Consider the following 25,277-nt stretch of genomic DNA (forward strand, 5'->3'; position numbering starts at 1 on the left):
GGGGCGGGGCGGGGCGGGGTGCGCTGGGGTGCGCTGCCCGGCGGGCTGTGGGGATGGCTGCGGGATGGCGGCGGGCCTGGAGGGCGCTGGGGCGGGGCGGGGCGGGGTGCGCTGGGGTGCGCTGCCCGGCGGGCTGTGGGGATGGCTGCGGGATGGCGGCGGGCCTGGAGGGCGCTGGGAGGCCCAGGGGCTGCTTCTGCCCTCTGGCAGCTCTGCCCCACGTTTCAACGCAGAAATGAATTCGTTTGCAGTTCGTGAGTGCCGTTTAAGATTTGATTCACTGGTCATTAACAATGAAAAATAATAAAGGCACAAAACTGACTTAAAAATTAGTTCATCCTGTGTTTGGATTTGGGGTTGGTTTGGCTGATGCGTATCTAATAGATTGAAAATGGTGTAACAGATACAATAACACATCTGAACAGTATTCCCGTGGTATTAAATCTAACATTTTCTGATAAAACACCTCTAACAGTATCAGACCTGTGTGCAGATATATTAATATAAATAATGAGAATGTGCAGGTTTTATTAATGCCAATTGAGAAACGCAAATTGTTGTTTTCAATATTATAGATGGTATTTCAATGGCAACATTATTTTAGCATCACTTTCATTTTGGCAAACTCTAGAAATTAAAAATTCTGGGTTGGTCTTCCTTGAGCTTCTGATTTTGTTTTTTTGCATCACCACTTTTTATAAAGACTTTCTAGTTTGGACCTTTCTCTTTAAAACAGCGAACCTTTTCACTTTATACCATAACTCATGCTATGAGTGCCGTTTGTATTCCTACCAATTTTTTAAAAGTTTGTACTTCTTAAGTAATTGACATGATGATTTTTAACTAGAGTTTTGAAAGGCATCTTTCATCACAGTGTCATAAGGTTTAACAAAATTTGTTCTTTACAACATTTTAAAAAATGGAGATTTTCACATTCAGTGTTTAATCCCCTTGTGTGCTTCCTTTATCCATTCACACTGTTGTTCACTTTTCCCTCTCTTTCACCCATGTTTGTATCCTGTCCAGATACACTGACCGCATATAAGTTACGGTATGGAAACAGTTTGGCAAGCATAGCATTTGTATATATGATAATTTAAATGTAAAAAAATATTTTAGTTTATAAGCATAATTGTTTTCAGAGGAATATGTCTTAAATAATTCATAGATCCCAAACTGCCTTGATTTTGTGTTTTTTTTCTCCATTTTGTGTTGTTTCTTTTTAATTCTTGGGAGTTGGCTAGTGTTCTGCAGGCACCAATAAAAATAACAAAGGGTCAGACAAAGGCACTATGAGGCAGAGGATGGTTATCGTTGAAGGAAATTGAGCAGTTTACGTGAATGTGGGTGACAGGATCATCCTTTAATTTCTATAAAATTAATAGGTTAAAAACCAATCGGTAGGAATCAATGTATTTCCATACATGTGAAAAGTTTCCCATCAGCTAAATAGACCATTTCATCCTGAATATGGAAACTCAATGAAAAAACAAACTGTATTTGCAGCATTTGTGCATTTTCTACACAAATTTCTGAAGAAGTAAATGGTAAGGTTCTGGTCAGCCTTGCATTTAGACCAGTGGATGGCTGAGAGTGAAGACTGGAGAAGTATTTGGTTGAGTGCATTGCACTAAATGATAGTGTGATTGTCTGTTAAATTCAATTTTTAATGCAGACACATCTTGAGGGGCCGCCGTTCTCTGCACGTTATCAGTTCTGCTTTCTCCCCCTCACTCACATGATTATTTTAGGCATTGAACAAAATGATTTTTCCTTCAAGGTGTATCAGCTTTAGAGCATCTGAATTGGTTGGTTTTGAACTTGTTCTAAACTCTACAACCTTTCTCAGGACTGTGGGTGCCAATACCTAGAAAATAAGAGCACGTAATGTCAATTTTCAGAAAGTCTCTTGTGAGATAGGCAAACTACACCTAAGGGTGACCTTGTAGAGTCTCGTAGACTCTGGCAGGTCCCCCAAGGGAGCCAGCATGCTTTAGCTGGCTTCCCATTGAAGCATCTGTAAGAAGTGAATGCATAAGAAAGAAAGGTAATGAAAACTGACAAGTTGAAAAGAAATTGAGAGTTTAATCTGCAAAGTTGTGCTTGAGGGGGCTTCCATCATGATATTCCTGTGGAGTGGCAAAAAGAGAAAAAATTAAGAAACTGCAGAGTATGATGAACTTACATAATTTTTTCATGTACCAGGCGGTATTTATTAATTTCTTTTCTGCCACTTTACAGCACCTCTTTGCCTCTCAAAAAAGAAAATGAAGTATACAAAACCTGGCAATTATAATGAAAGTGCGAAATGCTCACAGATTATTTATAAGCATGCAAGTTATGTAGTTGCTGGAGATTTTCTCCCTTCTGCTCCTGCTTGGTGATGAAGAATGGTATTTTAATAGGCAGATGGTAAAGACAATAACAGTTTGGGGCTCAGCTGGGAGTTACATCAGTTTATTGCAAATTATTAGTTGATAAATGCTTTTGTTTACAAGCAAAGTCTTAAGCAGCTTTGTAATCAGTTTATCAGCTGCAGCCTGAATTTTGACAGCTTGCCTTTGGGTATACAGTCACTTCTTTCCTGGCCATTTAGAAATCATGCTGACCAGGCAGGCAGGCAGAATGGCATCTCCTGTGCACCTGTATGATGCTTGGTAAACTGATATTTCTTATTAAATGTGGCTGAAAGTACAGAATCCTCTTTAATTTCTAATCCGTGTTAGCACGTTTAGCAAGAGTCTTAGCTATTTCCTCGTTTGTAATCTTGTTGTTTCAATTTTGACCACAAGTAGTTTGGTCTTGCTGTTACCATTATAAGATTTGCTTTCTGCTGTAAACGGTGCCTCTTATTAGATGAACTAAGCCATATACAGACAATGGTTTAAAATGTTTGTTTACTCTGGGCTTTGTACATAGCATGGATGATGTAAATGCCTTCGATTGTCATGAGTTTTCAGTCCTTTCTGCTATGTAAGTCTTTCCAAAAGTAATGCCTCCTACTTATTTCTGTGGAAACTCTAATAGCTACAAAGAGCACGATGACACTGTTTGGTAGAGAAAATTCTTAGCTACAAAACACTGTTTTTCAAGGCAGTTACCATTAGCTGTGAATTTTGGCCAGTGTTAAATACAAGAGCCTGCTTGCTGTGCTTGTAACAATCTTGCAGCAGCGGAGGTGACCCATTGTTTCACAACGGCTTCGACAGCATCGTTGCTAGGAAAATGTTGCCCACTCGGTCCAATTTTCACTTTGCTCACATCCACTCTTGGATCTCCAGAAACGTTCAGCGAGTGTCGATGAATGTCAGTGGGTGACAAATGAATTTTTTTCTGTATGGAGGGATTCAGTGGCACACGTTTTGTTTCATATTCACTTCCATGTCAGATGCCATTCTGTCAGAGTGCCCCTCTGCTGCCATCTGTCACACGGCAACAGCATGTAACGGAATATTAGCAGGAGGGTTCAGCCTCTACTGCCATACCACCAACATCCACCTCTGATGGTGTGGGCCAACATCATAAAATAGGAGGTATTATTTTCAGAGCAACCGTCATGCATTTATTGCAACAAGCAAAACAACAATACCCATTTTTGTAACACAACTGGAGGAAATATTTTTTAATAGTCTGTTTTGTTTTTAAAAAAGACATTTTTAAAATAGAAGAGACTAAGCAGGCTAGACTCTTATATGAGTTTTACATTCTGGAATATATTTAACATGAAGATTTACTTTTAATGCTTTGTGCTCACTTGTTTGCTTAGTAAGAGATCCACTGATTCGTCACACAGTCATGTATCCAGTGCAGCCAGTGTGAAATGTTCTAATGGCTTAAGTAGAAGGAAGATGTTTTTTAAAGTCAGTGAAGTACTACTTTGCTTCCACAGTTGTTGGAACTGAGGTAAATCAGTTCCTGGACCTCAACACAGGAGCCAATTGCTAATGAGATAGCCAGCAATAATTGCACTTGTTTTCTGATGGTTACAGTATACACAATAGATGTTCAATTTTCTGTTTGTTTTAAAAAGACAGTTTTTGTTTCTATATCACTCATAGTCTGGAGTTTCTTCTGGAATGGGACCCCTGTGCTGAATCAGGAACAGGTCTCATAGCTGATATTTATTTTTTACTTTGTTTTTCCTTTCCGTCTGTCCTTCTATTTAATGTGCTTATTTCCCTTACAAATGCAACCTATCAATCTGGCTCCCTCTGTATAATCCTTCCTCCCACACAGGTAGCTGTGCCATTCACTCTTCATTTGCCCAGGAGCAAGAAATGAGCCCTGTAGTAGCAGGTGCAAGACAGCAGAAAATCCATGGATAAGATGTAGCATACTCTGTTTTCTCTGTACGGAAGAGGTGCCGTTAAAGCCTGTCTATTGTCCCATTTAATCAGCTCGGTTTTTCATACACTCCGCTCTCACAAAATAACTCTGAAAAGACAATCCACAGGCAAGATTGGGTTTGTGAGGCTACAAAAAGGTCACCGTACAGCTGTGCTGTTCAGGAAGCAGGGACTGTAGGAATGTGTGTCTCTAAAGCACAGCTTCAGTTTGGTCAGGTTGTTTCAGCGAACAGTTTTTTTTCTCTCTCTCAAACCTGGTGCATCCACAAAAGCTACAGGGGAAGTGGCTGCCACCTGGGAGTGTCTCCTGGGAAGCTCTTCACTGAGCGCCCATTCACCAACCCTGTAAAAAGCAAAAGGTTAGATGAGCTTGCTGTGAGTCCTGGCGCCTTAGCTGCAGTGATGTGTGCAACACTATCAACAAGGGTTTATTGGGTTGTTTTCTTTCAAGCTGTTTATCATTTCCTTTCTTAAGGATAAATTCTGAAATAACTCTCAAATGAAATGCCAATTAAAATGTAAAAAAGGGTGTAGCATGGAATTCAAAGCAGAGGAATTTGAAAAAGAAAAATAAAAAAGGAAGAAATTGCTAAACTTGCCAAAGAACTTCAACTTCCTTGTTTGAATTTTTGCTGATTAAAGAAGTATAACAGGTTTAGCATTTGTGGCAGGCTATTTAATTTCAACCTCTGTGCAGCCGACTTAACTTCTTGTGATGTGGGAGGATATTACCGTTTTCAGTTTTATTCCATAAGTATTGCCAGTTGTGCCAAACATTTAATAGTTTTACACTGTGGACTGTCGTCCACCAGGAACTGATATCACCTAAGACTTTTTAGAGCCATCTAATAGAAAGATATGTATTCACTCTGATTAGCCCAGGATTTGAACGAAGGTCCCAGAAGAGATATATAAGCCTCTTAAATGCATAGAACTTCTAAGGATATGGGTTTAACTGTCTCCCCCTGTGGTAAATAAGCTGTGACAGCTCTATCAGGGGGGAAAATGGCAAATAAAATTACCACATTATTTTCCTGTGAATATTTTCAGAAGACTAATCTATTTTGCTTCTTTACCTAATAGAACTCTGTTGAGTGTTACACCCGGACATTTAATTGGAGGAAACAAATAGAAATCCTCAAACTAACAAAAAAGCAACCAGGCAACAGTGGAAAAAATAAGAGGTCAAATCTCAGTGTTTGTTTTACTCCCTGCTCTTCAGAAGCAGTGTACTTCATTTGAGAATCAAGCTTTTTACAGCATTAATTAGAGAGCTACTGGAATACCGATCGGGATGGTAGCCGTAGTCATACTGCAGCAAGGGAAAATCTACCACTTACACTGACACAGAGCGTGTCAGGATTGGGAGTTCCTTCCAACAGGACTCACACGTTCCTTTAATATTTTCCTTTTTATCTTTACCAACTATCTGATAGATATAACAAATATATATATATATATATATAAATCACAGGCAGGTTTAATTTTAAAGTCGTCCATTTGGATGAAAACACTGAAGCCATCAGCATATGACTAAGCTGAAGCCAGGCTCTATGCTCAAGCTGACTCAGGTGCAAGAGTAAGAGCTATATTCTTAGGGAGTATTTTTCTTCTCTGTTTCTGGTCAGACATTTTATATCTCAAAATGCAGGGATTTTAGAGCCGCCTTCAATTTGGCAAATGCCTTTAAGCTGAGTATTCTTCTGTTCTGAGAAATATCATTCTTAGAGTTCTTTTGTTTTGCAGTTTGTTCACTGAGTGAAAAATGAAGCAGGCTCCATATTCCATGCTGAAATAAAAAATAGCAGAATGGCACATACTCTGGTTTGTCTACTGGTTTAATTTTATAGATTTTTCATTTTTTGCAGTCAGCACACTGCTGGCTTATAATATGCAGTGGGTTGTTAAAATTAAAAGTCAAGTATCTTTTGGCATTCTTTTTGATCAATAAGCAAAGAAAAATGGTAGAAGATGCTGGCAAATCATCTCATTAATCTCAATATAGCACTAAAACTATGTTTTTAAGAGTTTGAGAATTCTGAATTTGCAGGGATGATTTTTGAGGCACTTTGTAGAAACATGTTTGGAACCCTGGCATTAAAATACATGAATGGCAAAAATGCTGTGCAAAGTATATACTTTGTGTACACCAATGAAAAATGTGAAGAATTATTTAGCAACTAGAAAGACTGTTCACAAAATGCTTTTGATTTATTGCTGTATATACTGCAGATCCATATCACTTATTCTTACATTATTTTATTCAAAAACTTGTATGAACCATGAGTTGGCATGTTGTAGAATCCTGAAAAGGCATTAATCAACCTAAATAAACAAGTACATAGATCTATCTAACAACTATGAAGTAGTTAATAAATTTTTAGCAATTTTATTATAGAAAAAAAAGGTCTAAAAGAGTAGTGCTTAATTATCTGGACTCCTCTGTGCTGGGCTCTCTTTTGATTGTATTAATGAAGCAGCTGGCCCATTGTTTCTCTTTAATTCCTCTATTGTTTTAAGAATATGTCACAGCTCTTTATTCTTTTATCAGGTGCTGTGCAGGAGGATCCACACAATACCTCATATTCCTACTGTATTTGCCAGTGCACAAAGAAACCTCCAAAGCATTTTTCAAAGAAGGGGCACACATAATTTATAAGTTCTCTTCCTTGTACCTCTCTACTGTCAAAAATTTCAACAGTATTGGATTTGAATTAATTCTAATTTTTCGTTAAACAATGTGTCTACATATAGATATATGTACTTTGTTCATGTCAAAAATGAGATCTACCCAGTAAGTTGTGCTGCACTGAAATCGCATTCATTATGCTGAGTAGTCCCAACCCCATGGGTGAGAAGCAAGTGGAACCCAAATACGAAGATCCCATCCTATTGTGGCATGCTAATTCTCCTTAAATGCTTAACCTGTGCAACAAAGGAGGAAAGACGGTAAATTAACTCTAACCCTCATTACCGTTACTAAAAACGCATCGTTTTTAAAGATTGGAATATTTCATTGGGAAAGTCTAATTCAGTTGACGATGCCTGGAAGTCACTAAGAGGAACACAGTCTGTTGTTTAAATAAATTCTGATGGTCTTTTGACCCTTCTTGCAAAAAGATGTGTATACAGGAAATGGGTTATTATGTTGTCGCAGCAACACTATCAAAACTATTAAGCACAAATTTTACTATACCAATGTAGGACTTTTGCATTAACTGATGCTGCAGATTGGTTTTAATAGATATTGCCATTTATTTCCTAAAACTCTGTGAAAGATGTATGCTATTTCTGGGTCAAAAATCTGAACTCAAATGGTTCAGCAAGGAAAACTGACTGAAAGTGGAAAACTGGAAATGCATTTAGATATAGGTTTAGATCATCTTTATTCTTTTTAATCTATGGAAAAATACCAGCACTTCTTTCCGTGGAACAGCTGTACTCAGTGAAAACATTGCTTTTAGCAACTTTTTAGCAATTGCTTTTTGCTAAGTCACCTTTCCTAAAAGCAGAGGTGTCAATCAGGATGGTCTACAGTTACATACATTTAGAAGCTATTTCCTTGTAGAATTAATAGGACAGTCTGCCCTTAAATCTCTTTTTTTAGAAGATGATCCATACACTCCAAACAGTTACTCTGTAAGATCTGCAAAAAGTAACTTAAAAAATGAAGCCTGATGTCAGGAGTCTCGCTGTGCTAGGCTCTGTGTCTTCACTGGAAGTGTTGTAGAGTCCCGAGAATTAAAAAAGGATGGAGGTCCATTGCTTTAGTTATATCTTCAGAGCAAATTACTGATTGCAAATAGAATAAAAGAGGTATATTTAAAAAAAAAATCCCAATGTGAGAGGAAAAAATGAAGGGCTGTTTTAAAAAAGCAAATTCCTATTGTATTGTAGAGGTTTATCCTACACAAAATAAAGTTTTGTATTAGCATGCATATCTATCACCACAGTACTCCTTATTCTGTATACAGAAGATAGAGTATTACTGCATCTAAATATGATTTAATTGGTTCAATTTACAATATATTTTTTACACTAAGTGTGGTTCCGTATCTTGATGAGCCCAGATGTAGTTGCGCTTGTGGTTTACAGCATCCCATTGCTTGCATTTTATTATTTTTACAAAGCAAATGTCTATCAATCATAGAGATAAATTAGAAAAAATTGTGCAAACATGACACATTGCCAAGATTTTTCCAGCATGCTATATAATTATTAACCTGATTTTTGCCATTGAAAGAAGCCATGAATTACAGATAGCATGGATGAAGTTAAATGCTTTTATATTAGATCTATTTTCCTTATACAGTATTCTATAGGTATGACCATACAATGTAATTGAAGCTTTGTCAGCTCTGTAGCCTAGCAACAGATAATACTGTTAGGTTACTGAATTGCTCCTGGTTGACAAGTAGGGAGTATTTTTGTGTTTATCATGTTTGCTAATGATGGGATCCTTTCCAAAAGGCTTGTCTTAATCTTAATTAGAGTTTATCAGCAGAGGTCTGCATGACATTGTGCAGACACTGATTTCATAAATAATAAAAAGTGCAAGTGAAAAATTTGGCAGGAGAAGAAGATATTTAAGACCACTGATTCTTGTAAGAGCAGCATGAATTTCCAAAATGTAATCAAGTTTGAACTGTGACTCTATTCTTTATTATCAAAACTTGCAGTACACTCCACTGCAGTTTTGACAGCAATTATGAGTATGATTTATAAGCTTCCTGTTAGGAACCAGATCTGTTTGCACAAGAATCTTGATCATAAACATTACAAAGAACAGTAAGTCCACAGTTTTTCAGGGACATCAGGACCGTACTTTTTCCTTTACATAGAAAGATTTTTTCTTTTTAATTTAAGGTTGTGTGTTTTTTTTCAAGCAGCAAAAATGTTTGCTGTGAAAGATGCAGACGAAGAATCCTGAAATAACCTTTCCATTTGGTGGAAACTGTGAAGGTATCAGATAGTTGTTTCAGTGCCTGATGTCATTTGATAAAGAATTTACGCCAATACAATTGAAATGTAATGTTTTGCTCTAGCTTGCACAATATGATATTCTTTAACTTTCCCAACTTTCTATGATTAAGTGAGCATTTCTCTTTCCTTGCAATGTGAGCTAGAAAAAGAGTTGAAATAAATACGTAAGTAGTGTTTACAGACATTTTTATTCTTTTCTTCTGGTTTACATGCATGTATTATATAGCAGGTAAATTTCTTTAACTGATTTAACTACAGATATAAAACAATATGTTGAAGACTGAAGAACGTTTTATTTTCAGTTCCACAGACAGAACTAGACTTGTATAGAAAAGTTTTCCATTGTCACAAAGCCTTCTGGTATTTCAAAACCTTCCCTTCTATAATATTAAAGAATGAGACTTCTTAATCCACTGTGTAAAACTGATAAGACTCTATTCAATATAGATAGATGACAGGTGTACCCATTAAGGACAAGAAGGGTGCTGCAAATATTTTGAACAATCATCTTCCTATCTTCTTCTCCATCGCCACCTATATATAGCAAAGACTATTTATAGACATCCTTATTATCCTTTTAAAATCCCTCATTAATGTTGCCCTTTGTTTTATCAAAAGATGTTGTACTCTTGAGATAGTACTGCATATGTGCCAGTTGTGTTTTGGATTGGAGAAATGTTTGTGGGAAGCAAAAACTTTTTTTCCTGTTTAGTAACCTGCACCAATAAGGAAGCTCTGATCTCTAAAAAGGATTTCTAGACAGCATAATTTGTATGATAATCATAAATGGAACTTCCTATTAAATTTATAAGTCTCTGTGAAGTTCTCTGCACTCCATTTTTCTGACTATGCCATAAAAGACCCAAGACTTCCCTTCCAATGTGCATATGGTGCACATGAAGGCAGCGTATTTGCATTAGTGGGAATGAAGTCATTTGTGTCTTTCAAAACCCCAGGTATTGCATTACCTTTGCTACCAGAAGGGGATAGAGAAGGGGATAGAGGGCCTGTACTGTGTCCTGACCCCATGGGTGAATCATAGAATCAGAATCATAGAGTGGTTTGGGTTGGAAGGGACCTTGAAGATCATCTAGTTCCAACTCCCTGCTATAGGCAGGGACATCTCCCTCTAGACCAGGTTGATCAAAGCCCCGTCCAGCCTGGCTTTGAATGCTTCTAGGGAGGGGTATTCACAACCTCTCTGGGCAACCTGTTCCAGCGTCTCACCACCCTCACAGTAAAGAATTTCTTCCTAATATCTAGTTTAAATCTACCCTCTTTCAGTTTAAAACCATTTCCCCTCATCCTGTTGCTACATGCCCTTATAAAAAGTCCCTCCCCAGCTTTCCTGTAGGCCCCCTTCAGGTACTGGAAAGGCCTCTATAAGGTCTCCTCGGAGCCTTCTCTTCTCCAAGTTTAACAGCCCCAGATCTCTCAACCTGTCCTCATAGGGGAGGCGCTCCAGCCTTCTGATCATCTTCATGACCTTCCTCTGGACCTGCTCCAACAACTCCGTGTCCTTCTTGTGTTGGGGGCTCTAGCCAAGCTACCCAAGCTAGAGATTGCTATGCTCCTGAAGCTGTCACCCATTCCATGCAGCTATATGTGCTGTATGGATGACAGCTGTGGTGTTGGGGAAGAAGGCAGCAGAGTTCTCTGCCCACCTGAGCTGCCTATTTTTTCTGCTGCTGGACATGAGTCAACACCCTGAGGAGCACCAGCACAAGGAGACTGAGTCAGCCTTTTAGTCTGATCCAGACTGATTACAGCTGGAGACCCAGTAATCAACTACACTGTTGTGATTGTTTTTTTTTCCTCCCCCAAGGGTATAGCATGTCGAGATGTTTGCTTGGATAAAGTCTCGATTGGTTCTTCTGCACTGACTCATTTTTATTTTACTAAGGAATCCGGTGAATAATACAGTGTAGGAAAAGCTTTTATTCTGTATTAAAATAAACTGAAATGTTGATTACTGCATCTTCCACATATAAGTAAAAGTGCGTATTAGTAATGGAAATCCTGTTTCCTCTTAGAAAATAAACTGTCTGGTGTTTACAGTGGGAGAGCCCAGTTTTGGGTTCTGAAATTGCAGTGTGCATCATGTCTTTTATCTGCGAGTCTAGTTAAGTATGCGTTAGGGATTTAGCTTCATTCTTCCTTGAACAGGTTTTATACCAGTTTATATACTCCCAGTTTATATACTCCAAAGGCTTCTGTGCATTTACTCCTCACTTGTATGAGACAACGAGACAGACTGTGCTCTTCAGATGTTTGAATTCCAGTTTGGTCATTAGAATTCTGCATCTGTAGACATTTATCTTCACACTTCATCTTTATATTCTGTAGAGGAAATTACTCAGATTTGCACCATTTAAGGCTGTAATTTTTGGACGGTAGTGAACAGGATGCTTTGGTCCCATAACAATAAATTTCGTATAGACTTTGGAGCCATCTCCAACTGCTGTATTACCAAAGGGTGAATACAAAGACACTTTTCTGCTTTGAAACTTTTACACCACTTTGAGGTCTGGAAGCTTAGCTTTACTTTTCCACTGAAGCACACTGTCACCGATGGTGTTTTGTTTGCTCATCTTTGAAAGCTAATAGACTGGTTTAATTAATTGTCCAAGATTTCTCTAAAACAATGTCCTAATTCTTCCATTTAGCTGTGGCATATCATACGCTGTTGTTATCTCCTCTACCAGATTTTTGCAACAAGTTGTTTTAAAACTATAATCTCTTTGAGGGGAAAAAAATGAAGTGCAGTTGAAAAGGCAGTTATGCCGAAAGATAAACACAGCAATATTACTTATCAAAACGAGTACAGTTTTTGCTTGCCTAATGAATACAACATATAGCTTTTTCTATATATACAAAACCTGAGGAAAAAAAAAGCTTTATAACATATAAAGTATGCAACATTATTTCAGGCATAACTGTATTGGATATGTATCTAGGCCTGAGAGTGTAGATAACACAATATAAGTGCTTTGCCTGTCTAAACATGTTAAATAAATGAGCATTCACTATCGCATTCAAATACATTAGTAGATGTACTCGCATAGTTAATTTTCCTTTTAATGCACTACACGTGACATTTGCAGCACAGAACTATGGTGTATCTTACTGTCTGATGAAAGTTCTTCTACCTCCCTCCCCTTTTAAACAAACCTTTATTTGAATAAGCCTTTATGAAACAGATCTTTGGCATATCTTCTTTTCAGGAAGTTCAGTCAGTGTAAGCAATGATAAAGCAGTCATGTTACAAAGAATATTACATAAGGGAAGGTTTTTCTAGAGAAAGATGGTGGCAAGCATAAGGGAAGGGAAGAACACCCTTAAGATGAAATCTGATGTCTTTCTTGCAGCCGTTTGGTTTTATTATGCTGTGGTTTGGTATTCAAAGCAGAACAAACAGAGTTATAAAAAAAAAATACAGGAAATTTGATGAAAAGTAATGTGCCATGTAAGCAGAGCAGTGCCATATAAAATATTTTCACCTTGATTTTTATAATGCTGAAATGCATAATCATGCTGCAAATCATTAGGAAAAGTATCCCCAAACTGCTTTTCTTATACATTGAAAAATCTCAAAGGAAGATGGTAAATTTATATTTGTTTGCCTCTTGAACAAACCTTCAAAATTAAAAAAAATTAAAAAAAGAATGTAAAGATATGGCAGTGATGTTTTATGTTCTGGAATCTGATACCATCAATTAAATCTTTTTGCTTTTATGTTTCCTGTAGGAGGGCAGCTCTGGTGTACCACAACCAAGGCCATCTCAGAGGGTGAAGAGCTGATTGCCTTTGTTGTGGATTTTGACTCAAGGCTGCAAGCTGCTAGTCAGATGACTCTCACAGAAGGGATGTATCCTGCCCGCCTGCTGGACTCAATACAATTGCTCCCTCAACAAGCTGCAATGGCATCTATTTTGCCTACAGCTATAGTGAACAGTAAGTGCTGAATGCTATTTCTGGCTTTGTTTAAAAAGAGCGGTATTTTAAAGAATGTATGAACAACTAATACAGTAACAGTGAATTCAAGACCATAGAAACCACACAACTTCAGACACACAGCTCAAAGGCTATGTTGGATCCTGCATCATCTCAGATGAAATCACAGACACAGAAGGAGGAAGAAAAGTTCTTTGGCAGCTGAGCTCACTCTGAGCATCTGGCCTGCCCTCGTGTGACAGTCCTGTGATCTGTTCCCAGAGGTGACAGAATCAGAAATTGTTTAAAAAGCAGATGGATATGCCTGGTAACTCACAAAGTCTAGCCTTCGCTGCTCAACTCAGCTTGTTGCTTACAGTTGCAGCCTCTGGTAACAATTCACAATACTCAATGGATTGGAATAGGTCTTTTCAGTTTCATAATCCAGCAGCCATCATTACTTCTAGCATCCCTGATTTCTTGTGGTATCTTTGTTCTGTGTTGCTACCCAAGAATGTTTTTAAGTCCTCTGGACATCAGTTGGCCCTATCATGGACAAAATATAGCATGTAATTAAGTGTTGTCCTTACAGAGAAGATACATTAGCACATGATAAGTGAGTTCCTGAGCTGGCACAATTCAGCTTGGATGTTCTGCTTATTAAATTTCATTTCTTTAACTTTTTCTTATTACTGCTTTTTACTTTTTTACAGCCCTAGTACCTCATCCTCCTCACCAAGTACTTTTCAAATGTTAAATGTTAACAATCCCCACCAGTCATCATTCAGACCTACTGCACATAGCTTTCCATTATTTTTTTGTAAGTCTGTCCATGTAGACCTTGCATCATAACAGTTCCCCATGCTTCCTGTAGTTTGCAAGTACTATGATTAGAGACAGTGAACTGCTGAACACAGTATTTCAAATGTGAGTGAACCTGAGTCCCACAGACACATGATTTGCCACTCAGGTTCACACTGAACAATACTGTCTTGAGCAGTCACGCCTTCTTCAAGATTTTCAGATGGGACTAAACAAAATATCTGTGGTAACACCTTTCGAGTCCTTCCTTTCAGAGAGTGGGTTGGCAGCAGTTTTGATCACTTTAGCCAAAGATGTTCATTTTTACCCTAGGAGTGGGGCTGTTGTTAGATAATATCTGTTCACAGAACAATTAACATTGTACAGGATCTTTCCAAAAGGTGGTGTTGGGAGCCCCTTAGATAGCCCAGCAAGTTATCATTGTTTATAGCCAACAGCTGCAAAGGAACCACCAGGGAAGGAGTTGCCTAGTGTAGAGTGCAATTACTCATTTGCAGTGTTGGAAATGAGGATATGATTTTGTGCAAATTCATGCAAGGCTAACTTGAGCTTTGGCAAAGGCATTCTATTTCTACAGCATCGAATTGCTGTAAGCACCTTTGTTGCCCTTACTGCCTTCTATAGAACCCTGGAAAGCAACACTGATGATTGCTGCCTCTGCTGCTGGGAGGAATCTACGTACGTTTATTGTGGATCAGCTCTTGCCATGCAGGCTCAGCAGTAACTCACAGTAACCTCAGTAGTCTTAACTCTTAGAGATCTAAAGCAAGTAAATCTCTCTGTCCAAAACTTTCTACCTCAGCCTCTGCCTCTGACCAGGCTGTGTTTCCACATTTGCATATTGAGTTGATGAAATTCAGTTTCTTCAGTAAGTCTTAAGTCAGGCGTAAGTTCAACAATATACTGAATGCACATCTAGTTTTGTAGTGAGGCATCTTAGAGACTCAAATTTCAGATCTCTAAACAAATCAATTTCCATAAAAAAGTAAATGTTGTGGAATACTATCGTTTGTGTTGTTTTCTTTTTAAATGTTCCCTAACATTTCCTGTTCAAAAATCAGAATATCACCTTGGCTTACTCAGCTTGAACTTGAATGTTTTGTCTTCTGAACTAATCGCATGAAATATTTTGAAACTATCTGTTGAAACAAATTGAAATATTTTGCTTTTGAAGAATTTAAACATTAACTTAGAATGACCTTCTATTTTGCATTGCTTACAGTAAGTAAATCTTTAGATCCTTTTCCTATATGGAATTCCACTCACAGGAAATAAAGATAGTTGGAGTCAAATTCTTTAAGATAATCAGAAAGTTCAATTCTGTGATGGAATCCTGTCAAATTAATTCAAAGTGGACACTCTTGCCAATAATCAGAATTTGCTATTTTTGAGTTTAGGACTTTATGTTCTACAGAAGCCTCAGTGATTCAACTTTCTGAAACTATTTGAAGCCAAAAACAAATGGTGAAACGTCAGCCTTCACATGAGATGGACATTTCAAATGCTGTGAGCTGTATCAGTAATGTTTTAATAGTTGTATGTTAAATACTAACAGCTCCATTAAATGTTTGTGTCTTAAAATCACAGTTATTCAGTGGCAAAGGGAAAAATAGAAACTGGTATTGGTGAAAATATTTTACAGAAATTCATGAGCAGAAAAATAGGCAAGCGTTAACAATTGCAATCAGAGAAGCAAACTGAGCAACGTAAATTTTGGCTGCATTTGTAGAGATTTAACAAATAACGGACTCATCCATTTCAGTGGGTTGGTGTCTTCAACTTTGGTTGCCCAAAGGAATTGGAACAGAGCAACTGCCCTATACGCATCAATACTTGAAATTAAACATGATAGTGAACTACATCATTAGCTAGATATGTTTTATTAGATCAAGGCCAAGACTTTCAGAGGTGGAAGTGTCAAGCAAATTAGGAATTTTCAGAGCAGCCAACTGTTCTTCAAGGCTAAATCAAAATCACAAGTAGCTTTTTGTGGGAGAGATCTCAGTGAGAGATTTGATGTTGACCAAAATGCCTCCCTTTTGATGCTGACTACAATTGCCTATTCTCTGATCCTGTGGTCAGCTGGCATAGTCTGACTATACTCACACTTTTATCCCCTCCTAGTCCCAAAAACAAGAGAGATGGTTCCAGAACTGCTGCAGGGAATGATGCATGGCCTATGGTAACTCTAAAACCGTATCCAGAAACGGGGAAAACGTTAATTTACTTAAGCCAAAAGTGTGGTAGGAACCATCCTCATGCTTTAACAATAATAAAAAAGAAGCACCATTGCTCCAGTCTGGACCCTGTCACTGTTTACTTCATTATTATATATGTACCCTAAAAGGCTAGGATTTCTCCCTTGTTCTTACTGATAGGATAACAAGTTCAGCCTTTGTAAAGGTGAAACAGGTCTTTTGTCCTTCACAGACAGATACACAAAATGTTCTGTGTAGGTGTCCTTCTGACAGGATATTAACAACTATGTATCTATCAGTTTTGTGTAACTACACAGTATTCATTATTACTCTTCATGTGAGTAAAGTATGTAGCCTCCAGTGCATGATCAACCTATCTACTCCCTCTGCTGCTGGGAAGCACTCTGTGCAACCTCTCTATTGTCTTCCCCTCAGAGAGGATGCTGGCACTTCAGGATAAAAGACAATGAGAAACTGCATTATTCTTAGCAAATAATTTCTTTTGAATTGCAAAAAGTGGAACAGCTACAGTTTATCAACAATAAGAGGACAAAATGCGTTGGAAATTTTAACTTCTAGCTTTAATAACAAGAACCCAGAAAATAAACATTCTGCTTAGTATAACACTACATTCAATGCTTCAGGACCCAAAAGAAATGTAATCTAGTCTGGCCTCCAGGATATCAAAGCAACAGGATTTTACAGCAATAACTGCATAAACATTGTAAAAGCATTCATTGTTTAGAATGATCTGCAATTAGCACTCAAAAATTGCCAGGCTGACTTATACAGGCACACACAAAAAGCATGATTGACAGATATCACATGTTGAGTGACGAAGTATAGGAAATACAGCTTATTTTTGAATTGGTACTAGATATTCACATTATACAACTTCATCTTTAAATAATTACATGCCCAAAACTTCTAGCTTAATTAATATTATTATTAAATTTGTATTTTGAAAGAAACTACTGCCTTCCACATCCAGCAAGTGACATTTTAATAAACCTGTGGCTCTGTTTTAAGTATTTTATTAAATAAGCACGTCTTTAGTGGGGAAGTGAAGGGAATTAATCCTGCTGTGTTAATTGGTTGGCACTGCATGCACCATGGCTAACCTGCACCTGGTTATATTTGCTTGCAGAGGACATATTCCCTTGCAAATCCTGTGGCATTTGGTATCGAAGCGAGCGGAATCTGCAGGCTCACCTTATGTACTACTGCAGTGGGAGGCAAAGAGAGGGGCCTCAGCTGTCAGAGGAGAGTGAAGATAGTGCTCAACAGATATCCAGTGTCTGCCCCTTTCCACAGTGCACCAAAAGTTTTTCTAACGCAAGAGCTCTGGAAATGCACCTAAATTCTCACAGCGGTAAGTGCCCTATTTCGCTGTATCACCTCCTAGATTAACCTATATGTAGAATTATTCCCTATAAATATGCAATTGAACAATGTGTCTCCACCTATATTCTGCACCAAATACTTTTCTCAGGTGTAATTTCTCTGTTTTACATATCCTCTTTTAAATGCTGCCTGTCTCTTAATGTGTGTATACACACGCAGATAGCATTTTCTTACTACTAAAGGTAAGATCAGGAATCCAAACAGTTAGACTGCTGTTGCTTGGTTTCTGAGAGATTTGATCAATTACTTCAGGATTTCTTTCACCAAATGTGAATCTCCTAAATCACAGTCTTTACCTACCCTCTTTTGACTCTCAGTGGGGAGAGACATACCACCCTCCTTGGGAAATAAGATCTTGGGGTCCTAGAGCAGGCTTCTGATTTCAAGATAGGAGGCTTTACAGAGAAGGATTAGCAACTCTTTGTGTGCTTTTTTTCAGGGCATTTATTTCATAAAAACTTCTTTTTTTGTTTCATAAAAATATGTCTTTTCCTCCTAACAAATGCAAAATGAGGATATTATTTTCTTTGTCGATGTTGCTAAAATGGTAATACTAGATTAATGGAAAGTAAGACTACAAAATTCTTGAGATTAAAAATCTGGAACTCAGCAGGAATTTTATCTCCCTCCCTGAAGGTCCTTTGAGTGTGCTGCTTGAATTTGTTTTGAATTAGATCTGGGACTACAGGCTTTGAATTTTCAGAACATTTTGCACTGGAGTTTCCATTTGCACACAAAATCTGCAAATAAGGAAGATTTCGATGTCAGGTTTGAGTATCTTGTTTTTCTTATGTACAGAGGTGTGTCTGGACAGAAAAAAGGGCGCAACAGAGCATTGTGATCCTCCTGTTAAATATATGAAGTATAAGTGATGGTAATATTTGCTTTATTCACAGAAGAAAGCCTGGTTCAGCTTCAGTGGTAGAACTCATGGAAGTCTGCTCTATGAGTTTAGAGAGATGAAAACTGTTCCTCTGATAACTTGGGCAGCAATTACAAATCTGGAAGGCATCATGTGGCTTTTCAGCTTTTTTTCTCTAGAGATGTCATTGAGTTTCTTTTCAAATTATGATTTCCTTATTTGAAAAGAATGCCTGGGGGGTGTTAGAAGATATTTTTAAGTATACAAAAGTTACACAAATTGCCATACCATCTCAACTCTGTCCCAGTATATGTACATTAGTATTTAACCTGAAAGTTTAGGACAAGAGACACAAAATCAGATCTTCGGCATTGCTAATCAGTGGATCATCTCATAGAAGTCACAGTCCCAGATCATGTTTTGGCTTTTTCTTCAGTGCCTTGGAGGAATTTGGTATCTCCAAGAATAGGACTAGAAGAGTTAAAACTTCCTAATGTAGAAAACACAGATAACAACCATTCTTTTAGAGGTCAGATCTTCTTGTGCTTGTAGATCTTAACTTTGAATATCAGGCTATTGCTGTTTTTTTTAGTGAGAACTATTGGTGATAGGTGGACGGTTGGACTGAATGATCTTGTAGGTCTTTTCCAACCTTGGTGATTCTATGATTCTATGATTCTGTCTCTCTTGCCTAACAAATATTTCAGTGAGCAGAGGAACGATTTCAGCAAGAGTGAGTGAATGTAGACTAGAGTGTCTTACAGCCTAATAGCAAAAACAAAATAGTTTCCAAAGTGAATAACTTGATTTCTCCTCATCCAGAGAGAAATTCTAAACTCTTAGTCTCTGTGTGAAACAGTTGCTTCAGATCTTTGGATTTGGTGACATATCATTGACTTAGGTGTAGGAGCTTGCAGCCATGAGTTGTGAGTGACCATGTCTTCTTGCAGTCTAGAGTTAAGCATCGGCATTCTTTGAAAAACATTGGCCTGAGATATGGCTGAATTTCCAGTAAAAAGTTTTAGGTATTTATTAGATTAGAGACTAAAACTCAAGTCTTCCCTTCCTTTTTAGTCACAAACCAGTCAGTTCAATCAGTATTTCTTTCTTTCAGATGCCCTCAATCTTTAATTCTTCTTTACAGCTTGTCGCAAATTATACTGCTGCTTTTGCAGAAGGATTGAGGCATTTCTCTTTGAAATATCCTGTAACGTAATGATGGGTTTGCTTCAGCTTCTGTAACTGATCCCACTGAAATGGAAGGTCTGTAGAGATACTTCACTGTGACTGCATTACATAGTGTGGAAGCATATGAGGCACTATCTCACTGCAGTGGAGGAGCTAAAGCTCCTTGTGTTATCCTGGTGAAAAAACACTTGACAGGGAACAAGCACGAATTGAAGTGCTGTGTATCTCCTCCACTCAGTTAAGTCCTAGGAGGCCCAGATTATTTCAAATTCTAAGTGTATCTCACAGATGTGAGAGTCACTGATGCTAGGAGAGAAGTGAAGAACTCCAGGTCCGACAGAATGACTTCACACAAATTGAGCCACAATGTTCTTACAGTTCTATATCATTCCACTGCCACATACGTAGTTTATCTGACAAAGCCGTGTGCTTGTATGTGTACACAGAACAAATATCCATGTTTTATTTAGATTTCATTAGTTCTTTTTGATGAGGATAGCTTTGTATTCTGTTCCCACACCATAGCCAATTTGTGCAAGCAAAAAGTTGAGCATCAGTAGTACCCAAAGTGCTACTTCTACTCTGTCTGATTTTCAGACATTCTAAGTTTGAGGGCTGTACCTCAAAAACGACATATAATAACCTTGAATTTCTTGACCTTGATGCTTTATGTGCATTCAAAATATCCAGTGACTGTATATGGGGAACATTATGTCTTCTCAGTTAGAACTGTAATTTTGAAGACCTTTTTCATTTACAATAAGTCCTGTCTATTTTTATCCTTTCCCTTGTTCTTTCTTTCCCTTCATCTCTGCTGAGTGCACACAGATACTAAGGCTCTCCACAGCAGAGCGGAAGTCTGGGAATCTCCTCCATCAAGTTTGAGGAAAGAAATTCTGAACCAATTCAAGTATTTTCAGAGTGACTAATAAATATGCAAGATTCCTATCAGAAGAAAATTAGTTGTTATCACTGTGTTTGTACCTTCTGTGCAAGTGATTTTCCTGTATACTTCCTGAAGGGGAAAATGGTCATTTTAACTTGTATTTCAATTATCTTTTCTGTAGGAGTAAAAATGGAAGAATTTCTCCCTCCTGGTGCTAGCCTGAAATGCACAGTTTGTACTTACACTGCAGACTCGGTGATTAACTTTCATCAGCACCTGTTCTCGCATCTTACTCAAGCTGCCTTTAGATGCAATCACTGCCATTTCGGCTTCCAAACTCAGAGGGAGCTACTGCAGCACCAAGAGTTACATGTCTCTGGCAACAAAATTCAGAGAGAAAGCGACATTGAACACTCTCCAAGTGGAAATGAAGAAGGTTTACAGCCAGCAACGGACCTGTTAAGCAGAAATGATGTTCCCCAGGGCCAAAAGACCATGCAGACTAAAGATGCAAGTTCTGATACGGAACTTGATAAATGTGAAAAAAAGGGTCCACTTTTTCTTCCAAACCAGAGGCCAGAAACACAACCTGCAACAAATAAGCAAAGTTTTTCTTACACTAAAATAAAATCTGAACCATCTAGTCCAAGACTTGCCTCATCGCCAGTTCAGCCTAATATTGGTCCTTCTTTCCCAATGGGACCTTTTCTTTCTCAATTTGCTTTTCCCCAGGACATCACTGTGGTTCCTCAGGCTTCAGAGATATTAGCCAAAATGTCTGAACTGGTCCACCGACGGCTGAGGCATGGAAGTAGCAATTATCCTCCAGTAATTTACAGTCCTCTGATGCCAAAAGGGGCTACGTGTTTTGAGTGTAACATAACATTCAATAATTTGGACAACTACTTGGTACACAAAAAGCATTACTGCAGTAGTCGATGGCAGCAGATGGCAAAGTCACCAGATTTTTCCAGTGTTCCAGAGAAAATGCCAGAAGCTGTAAGTCCCAGTAACGGTCAGAGCTCTATAAGCATCCTGAATACAGCTCCTCACACATCAGATCCAGAGAATCCGCTTCTGCAGACATCTTGCATAAACTCTTCCAATGTTTTGGATTTGATTGGGCCAAACAATAAAGGTCATGACAAAGACTTTACAGCACAAGCTAAGAAGCTATCAACTGCAAGCAATGGCGATGAGAAGATAAATGGAAAACCTTCAGATGTGAAGAATCCCAATAATCCTTTAGTAGAAGGGGAAAGTGATCCCAATAAGACTACATGTGAAGCATGTAATATTACTTTCAGCAGACACGAAACGTACATGGTCCACAAGCAGTATTACTGTGCCACTCGCCACGACCCCCCTCTGAAGAGATCTGCTTCCAACAAAGTGCCTGCCATGCAGAGAACAATGCGTACACGGAAGCGGAGGAAGATGTATGAGATGTGTCTACCAGAGCAAGAGCAAAGGCCACCACTAGTTCAACAGAGATTTCTAGAAGTGACTAATCTTGGCAATCCTTGTACATCTACTCAAGAGTCAACAGAGAGCCTTGGAGAATGTTACCATCCACGATGTGATATATTTCCTGGAATAGTGTCAAAGCATCTGGAAACATCGCTGTCTATTAACAAGTGTGTTCCAGTTTCAAAGGGTGATACCCCCCACTCTACTGTGTCTTGCTTGGAGATGGATGTGCCGATAGATCTCAGTAAAAAATGCTTACCCCAGTCAGAGAGGACGTCCACCTCTCCCAAAAGGCTGCTGGACTACCATGAGTGCACAGTATGCAAGATAAGTTTTAACAAGGTAGAGAATTACCTGGCTCATAAGCAGAATTTTTGCCCTGTCACTGCCCATCAGCGTAATGACCTGGGACAGCTTGACAGTAAGGTGTTTCAAAATCCAGAAAGTGAAAGAAACAGCCCAGATGTCAGTTATGAAAGAAGCATAATCAAATGTGAGAAAAATGGAAACTCAAAACAGCCCTCTCCTAATGGAAACTTATTTTCCACACACTTAGCAACACTTCAAGGACTAAAAGTCTTTAGTGAAGCAGCCCAGCTTATTGCTACAAAAGAAGAAAACAAACATTTGTTTCTTCCACAATGCCTTTACCCTGGAGCAATAAAGAAAGCTAAAGGAGCAGATCAGCTTTCTCCATATTATGGAATAAAGCCAAGCGATTACATTTCTGGTTCTCTCATCATTCATAATACTGATGTAGATCAAAGCACAAATACAGAAGGTGAATCTCCTAAAGGTCAGGCTCCTTCAAATGGCTGTGCTGTGCAGAAGAAAGAGTCTCTTCCACTATTGCCAAAAAACAGAGGCATGGTAATAGTTAATGGGGGACTAAAACAGGAGGAAAGACCTACAGCAAACCCACAACAGGAGAACATTTCCCAGAATCCTCCCCATGAAGATGGGCACAAGTCTCCTTCTTGGATCTCCGAGAATCCCTTAACAGCAAATGAAAATGTCTCTCCAGCAATTCCTACAGCGGAAGAACAGTTATCTAGTATAGCTAAAGGAGTGAATGGTTCTAGCCAGGCCCCAGGCAGTGGAAAGTATTGCCGACTGTGTGACATCCAGTTCAACAATCTTTCAAACTTTATAACTCATAAGAAGTTTTATTGCTCGTCACATGCAGCAGAACATGTCAAATGAAACAATTGGTCACCTTTGGTACCTGTGTTTAGCATATTGTTCCATACAGTCTAAAGAAAGCTGTTTGAATTACATCTGGACAATCAGGAGATTTCACTATGGCTGAGTTGAAGACTTAAAGGTGTAATTTCATTACAGTCCATTAGTAAAGTGTATTATTGGTGCCATTTTCAAAAATATTTATTTATTTTACCAGCAGTATTCATAGCTGTAGTTATGTTATTTTTTATTTAAAAAACTTTATATTAAAGTCATTTGTAATGTTATTGTATAGTTATCGTGTAGCACATATGGTTTGCACTGTATAGTAGATTTTAAAGAAAATAGTCACAAACAATACAGAAAAGCATTTTAGAAATAGCTTCAAAAGCACTTGTGTATCCTGATTTTTTTTCTTATATGCTGTTGCAGATATATATGTATATGCTAAAATATAACTTGCAAAGAAGTTTCAACTATGCTGTAAAGTTCGCCTTAAAATTTCAATTTTTTGAACAATTGGGCTCAGTTTGCACTTTATATTTTAGCAGATACAGTACCTTAGTCATTAGGCTTTGCATTTGTATGTAGCAGTATGTTTCTGTCCACTTTCTTAATCTGAAACGTACGTTAAATGAAGATGGCAATTCTTTTCTTGTATAGTACTTGTATTTTCTTTCGCTGATGCATCTCTGTCTCAATTTTTAAACCTTTGCTGTTAAATGCAATACTTTATAAAAGAATGAACAAAATTACTGGAAGCAGTATTGTAAGTAATGAGGTCATATCAATCAGTTTTATCTTTTGAAAGGCACAGTCTAAAACAAAACCCTAAACTCAATGCTGCAATTATGAATCTAATTCATATATAAGATATATTTAAATATAAGAGTAGCAATACTGCAACTGGTGATCACAAAGATAATGTTCTACTTCTGATAGAAATAATTTCTCAACAAATGTTGTTACTATGCATGTATATGGATGGAATAAAATTCCAGATCATTGGAGATGTTTGGCAGTAATTTCTTTAAATTTCTTTTATTTTGTTTTTCAAGGAGGATTCAGAGCTCACAAATTTAAATACTCTCTCAGGAAGAGATTAACATTGCCCCATTTTAAATGGAAGAAAAGTGTTCAAAGAGAAAATGAGTACAAAAGGTGCTTCCACTTTGAGTGAGTCCTTGCTAACAGGTCACTAACGCAACTAAATCTAAGCCAACCTAGTGAACTAAAATTTAAAATGGGAAGGTCCGAAACCAAGAAGGCTGTTCCTTTTATTGGAACTAAGGACAGCGTATTTCCCCAGCAGTAGTTCCATATGTCAAAAACAGTGAAACAACCTGTTTTGCAATAACTGTGGTATGATTCTTCATGTTTTCAGTAGTCATTAAGAAAAAGAATGAATAACGTTTCTTTAGACTGAACAACAGTTTGCTCCACTAATTCAATACATAAATTACTATTCAATAATATATATTAAAGTCTGAACAAATACACAGTTAAAACCCTTCACTTGCAGTTGTTCAGTCTTCTAGACATTATTTTCATTTAAAAAAAATTATAAAAGTGAGCTATTGATGCATTTTTTATCCTATGACTTTGAAAGCAAAACCATAAACTGAATATGTCACATAAACGGTGGTAGTTAATTTAGTTCCTGTATCAACCAAAGAAACAATGCAGAATCAAAAACATAAAAGGATGGTATTTCAACTAAGCATCTGGAGTCTAGCATATGAGTATGTTATCCCACCAGCATTCAGTAACCCTGCCCCTGTATACTTTGAAAGTGAATTTGTCCTTTTGTATTTACAAGTGTGAGTAAACAGGTACATGTTGATTTTATGATTTTACATGGTCCAGTAGCAAAAATATAAAAAACACTGTTATTTGCAGCTCTGATGATTAACTGAGCTTCAAATATAGAACACGGATGCTTAAAATTGTGCCAGTTCTCATTTTCAACAAAGGTAAGTGTATACATTAATTTCAGTAAGACC

At 37.8% G+C, this 25,277-nt stretch overlaps 1 protein-coding gene across 2 annotated transcripts in view; it reads left to right on the forward strand.

The window, feature by feature from the left end:
* The window catches only part of ZFPM2 (zinc finger protein, FOG family member 2), a 309,416-nt gene extending 285,145 nt beyond the window's left edge, over window positions 1-24,271 (forward strand). For both annotated transcript variants that reach the window (XM_021388157.1, XM_021388158.1), the window contains 3 exons: window positions 13,077-13,283; window positions 17,430-17,654; window positions 20,804-24,271. In XM_021388157.1, coding sequence (XP_021243832.1) covers window positions 13,077-13,283; window positions 17,430-17,654; window positions 20,804-23,295 — 2,924 coding nt within the window. In that variant the 3' untranslated portion in view covers window positions 23,296-24,271. The remainder of the gene's footprint in view (window positions 1-13,076; window positions 13,284-17,429; window positions 17,655-20,803) is intronic.

The sequence above is a fragment of the Numida meleagris genome, chromosome 2 (assembly GCF_002078875.1).
Source record: "Numida meleagris isolate 19003 breed g44 Domestic line chromosome 2, NumMel1.0, whole genome shotgun sequence".
Taxonomy (NCBI): domain Eukaryota; kingdom Metazoa; phylum Chordata; class Aves; order Galliformes; family Numididae; genus Numida; species Numida meleagris.